We start from the raw sequence: 4,676 nt of genomic DNA, 5'->3' as shown, positions 1-4,676 counted from the left end.
GGTAGGGGGGGAGTTTGTGGGTCCCCGCTGTCCCCAGGGGTTGCCCCAAGCTCAGGGAGGGATTCCCTGTCCCTGGTGATGTACCCGGGCAGAGCAGGGAAGGGGGGTGCCCGCTTTGGTGGGAAGGGAGTGTCTGTGTTATTCCTGCAGCAGGGATTGTCCCAGGGCTGGGGCAGCTCTGGGGCTCCCTGTGGCAAAGGAAGGGAGGCAAGGGGGGCCTTTAGGTGGGAAGAGGGTCCCTGTCTGCTGAGGGGTGGATGAAGGGGGCACTGGGGTGGATCTTACTGAGGTTATCCCAGCCCGAGGCAGCTCACGGAATGTGTCCCCAGCAGGACAATGGGGGGATGTCCATGAAGGGGCAGCATTTCCCCCTGAAGGGACAAGGGTGGGTGTTACAGCCCCATTAGGGTGTAGAACTCAGTCCTGAACTGGGAGAGTTTCTTAGCCTGAGGGAGAGGACTGATTGTAACGGGTGGGGGGTTTGGTTCTCCCCCAGGTGTCTGCAGGAGCAGCTCCAGGAACAGGACCCTGGTGTCACAGCAGGATAACAACTCAAAACCCAGGGCTACGTTCTCCTTAGCCAAAAAAAAAAAAAAAACAACAAACAGGAAGCCTGACAACTAAGTGCTCGTTTGGAAAAAGCTCTTTTTGCCAGCAATAAAAATCCAGCCTCTCCGTGTTCCAGCGGGATGCAAAGAGCATCGAGGCTGAAGAGGGAGCTCTCCCTCCTGGCCACTGAGCCACCTCCAGGCATCACCTGCTGGCAGAAGGAAAACCAGCTGGATGAGCTCCAGGCACGTAAGTCCTGCCCTCCAGGGATTCCTCTCTTAACTCGGGGTTGCTCTGGAATTTGCTGCAGAGTCTGAATTGACTGGGTGATGCTAAATTTATAAGTCTTGTGGAAGTGGAGGGGGGTTTATTTCTTGATTTTTCTTTCAGCTCAGCTTGTCCTCTGGCTGTTTTTTTGCTTGTGTGGGGTAGAACTGGTGTCAGATCAAATTAGAGATGTTTTCTTGGTATTCCTGGATCTGAGCAGTGTTGGAATTCTGGGGCTGTGGGTGGGTTGGACAAATGAATGTGGGTTTTTTGAATGAAATGCTGCTGGTTTCATCTTTCTATCTTTTTCAATCTTGTAAAGAAATTTTAGGAGGTGCAGACACCCCCTATGAGAAAGGAATATTCGACCTGGAAATCGTTGTTCCTGAAAGGTCAGTGGGCAGGACATCTCTGAAGGTTCTTCATTCTAATAGAAGTTAATTGAGTTCAGATATTTGCTGGAATTGCTGCCATCTTGGTCTTTAGCCTCCAGCAAACAATGTGGTTGGTTGCCAAGGCCATTTGTTAGTGTTTCCACTGCCTGACATTCTTATCTCACATTGGGCATCTTAAGATGTGTGGTTAATAACCTGAAAGTGTGATGAGCAGAGTTCTGCTTTATGATATTTAATGTCTAATATTGACGTGTCATCATAGAATTATGGGGTGGTTTGTGTGGGAAGGGACCTCTCTAAGATGATCCAGTCCCACCCCCCTGCATGGGCAGGGACACCTCCCAGCAGCCCAGGCTGCTCCAAGCCCCATCCAACCTGCCCTTCAACACTGCCAGGGATGGGGCAGCCACAGCTTCCCTGGGCAACCTGGGCCAGGCTCTCACCACCCTCACACCAAAGAATTCCCTCCTCATCTCCAACCTCCATCTCCCTCTTCCACTTTTCATCCATCCCCCTCATCCCATCCCTTCCTGCCCTTGTCCCAAGTCCCTCCCCAGCTTTCCTGGAGCCCCTTCAGGCACTGGAAGCTGCTCTAAGGTCTCCCTGGAGCCTTCTCCAGGCTGAACACCCCAACTCTCCCAGCCTTTATATTCATGATATGTTAAATAACTAAAGATATTGCAAAGCTTTTTGGACAGGAGCTTGTTCATCAGCAGTTTCCTACCAGGTTTACCCCTTTGTGGGAAGCCACCCAGGGAAGCACCAAAATCTCCCCCAAAACCCTGTGGGGAAGGATGTCACCTCCCAGGAGGGGGGACATGGCAGCATCACTTGGTTGATGAGCCACCTGGAGCACAAACATGCCAATAATGAGCTTTCTTACCTCTCCTCCCCTCCAGGTACCCCTTTGAGCCCCCCAAGATCCGCTTCCTGACCCCCATCTATCATCCCAACATTGACTCTGCTGGAAGGATTTGCCTGGATGTTCTTAAATTACCACCTAAGGTGAGATGGGGCTGGGTCAGGGAGCCCAGGGGATCATGAACTGCTCTGTTCTTCCAAGAGCCTGATTGAATGTCTCTTTGCTCCTCATTTATTTACAAAGGAGCAAGGGAGGAACGTTCCTGAGCAGCAGCTCCTTTGTTCAGAGGCTGGAGTGTGACCTTCTTTGTTGGATATAAATTTCCTGGGTCCTCAGGATTGGAGGCAAAAGGCCTGAGGTGGATGTGTGAAATGGGACTCCCCTGAGACCACCCAGCAGAGATGTGAAGGGTAGAACCTCTGGGGCTTGGTTGGGCCTCTCCAGGGAGGTCCCAGCCTGGGTGTTGAGGAGGGAGCTGGTATTTTTCCCTGGGGATTGAAGTCCTGGAAGCCCCAAGGCAGCCCCTGGGCAGGTTCCTTATCAACAGCTCCACATCCAGATGGAGACCAGTGATGAGTGGTGATCCCCATCAGGACTGGGAGCAGTGGTTATCACCAACATGTCTGTTAGTGACATGGACAGAGGGATTGATGCCCACTCAACCAGTTTGCCAAGGACACCAAACTGGTGAGGTGACAGGCTGGAGGGGAGAGGGACATCCAGGGGGACCTGGTGAGACTGGAGAAGTGGGCTGTGCAACTGCATGAAGTTCAACAAGGGCAAGAACCTGCACCTGGGTCAGGACAACCCCAGCTGTGTGGGGGATGGATGGAGAGCAGCTCTGAGAAGGACTTGGGGGTGTTGGTGGATGAGAAGCTCAACATGAGGTGGCACCATGTGCTGGAGCCCAGAAACCACCCTTGTCCTGGGCTGTGTCACCAGCAGAGGGACCAGCAGGACAGGGAGGGGATTGTCCCCACTGCTCTGCTCTGGTGAGACCTCACTTGGAGAACTGGGTCCAGTTCTATAGCCCCCAACACAGGAAGGACATGGAGCTGTTGAAGAGAGTCCAGAGGAGCCACGGAGATGATCCCAGGGCTGGAGCAGCTCTGCTCTGGAGCCAGGCTGGGAGAGTTGGGGTGTTCAGCCTGGAGAAGAGAAGGCTCCAGGGAGACCTTAGAGCAGCTTCCAGTGCCTGAAGGGGCTCCAGGAAAGCTGGGGAGGGACTTGGAACAAGGGCAGGGAGGGGTGGGATGAGGGGGATGGATGAAAAGTGGGAGAGGGAGATTGAGGTTGGAGATGAGAAGGGAATTCTTTGGTGTGAGGGTGGTGAGAGCCTGGCCCAGGTTGCCCAGGGAAGCTGTGTCTGCCCCATCCCTGGCAGTGTTGAAGGGCAGGTTGGATGGGGCTTGGAGCAGCCTGGGCTGGTGGGAGGTGTCCCTGCCCATGCAGGGGGGTGGGACTGGGTGATCTCAGAGGTCCCTTCCAACCCAAACCATTCCATGGTCTTCGGATTCTTTCTGCTTGGCTGCTTCTCTCACCCCCTTTCCTTGCAGGGTGCCTGGAGACCTTCCCTGAACATCTCTACCCTGCTGACCTCCATCCAGCTGTTGATGGCAGAGCCCAACCCAGATGACCCTCTCATGGCAGACATAGTGAGCTCCTCCTCTCCTGTCCCAGCCCTTCCCCCCAGCTCCTCACTCTGCTCCTGGTGTTCAACCCAACCTTGTCTTGTTTGTCACACTCAGTCCTCCCAGTACAAGTACAACAAGCAGCTGTTCCTGCTCAAGGCCAAGGAGTGGACAGAGAAACATGCAAGTCAGCAGAGGAGGGTAAGGACACATCCTGCCTGCTCAGCAGCAGCTCTCCAAGTCCTCCTTGTCCCATTCTGCCTTTCCCAGCCCCCTTGGGCACTTTGTTGTCCCCCTCTCTGTTCTGTTCCAGGTGTGACTCGTTTCATTGTTTATCTGTTTTAATATTAGATCCCCTCCTTCCCAGCAGCTGTTTGGTCACAGATAAACACAGAATTCCCTTGGTTGGAAAAGACCTTTAAGATCCTCCAGTCCCACCATCCCCCCAGCCCTGCCCAGGCCACCACTGCCCCATGTCCCTCAGCACCATCCCCAGGGCTTGGAATCCCCTCCAGGGATGGGGACTCCCCCCCCCCCTGCACTGGGCCAAGGCCTGACAACCCTTTTGGGGAGGAAACTGTTCCCAAGATCCAAACTAAACATTCCCTGGGCAACTTGAGGCCATTTCCTCTTGTTCCTGGGGAGCAGAGCCTGACCCCCTGTGGCTCCAACCTCCTCTCAGGCAGCTGCAGAGCCAGAAGGTCTCCCCTCAGCCTCCTTTGCTCCAGGCTCAACACCCCCAGCTCCCTCAGCTCCTCAGAGGTTCTCCAGCCCCTTCTTCTCCAGGCCCTTCTCCAGCTCCATTGCCCTTCTCTGGACACGCATCAGTCCCCCAACATCTTGTCTTGAGGCACCCAGAACTGACCCCAGGATTGTGTGTGTGGCCTCAGGTCAGAGCTTCTCCAGAAGGAAGGCCAAGCAAGACTGACAAACCCCCTCCCCAAGGATCCTCAGCCCTGTTTCTTTCCCAGC

General features: G+C 54.5%; 1 protein-coding gene across 1 annotated transcript in view; it reads left to right on the top strand.

The window, feature by feature from the left end:
- The first annotated feature begins 689 nt into the window (after positions 1 to 689).
- The window catches only part of UBE2T (ubiquitin-conjugating enzyme E2T (putative)), a 4,444-nt gene continuing 457 nt past the window's right edge, over positions 690 to 4,676 (top strand). Inside the window, exons 1-5 of the mRNA XM_009994075.1 lie at positions 690 to 798; positions 1,139 to 1,208; positions 2,111 to 2,216; positions 3,630 to 3,728; positions 3,822 to 3,905. Of these exons, the coding sequence (XP_009992377.1) occupies positions 690 to 798; positions 1,139 to 1,208; positions 2,111 to 2,216; positions 3,630 to 3,728; positions 3,822 to 3,905 (468 nt within the window). The remainder of the gene's footprint in view (positions 799 to 1,138; positions 1,209 to 2,110; positions 2,217 to 3,629; positions 3,729 to 3,821; positions 3,906 to 4,676) is intronic.

The sequence above is a fragment of the Chaetura pelagica genome, unplaced genomic scaffold (genome assembly GCF_000747805.2).
Source record: "Chaetura pelagica isolate M959 unplaced genomic scaffold, ChaPel_1.0 scaffold470, whole genome shotgun sequence".
In the NCBI taxonomy this organism is placed as follows: domain Eukaryota; kingdom Metazoa; phylum Chordata; class Aves; order Apodiformes; family Apodidae; genus Chaetura; species Chaetura pelagica.
The sequence above is the reverse complement of the archived record's forward strand: the minus strand, read 5'-3'. Positions and strand labels throughout refer to the sequence as shown.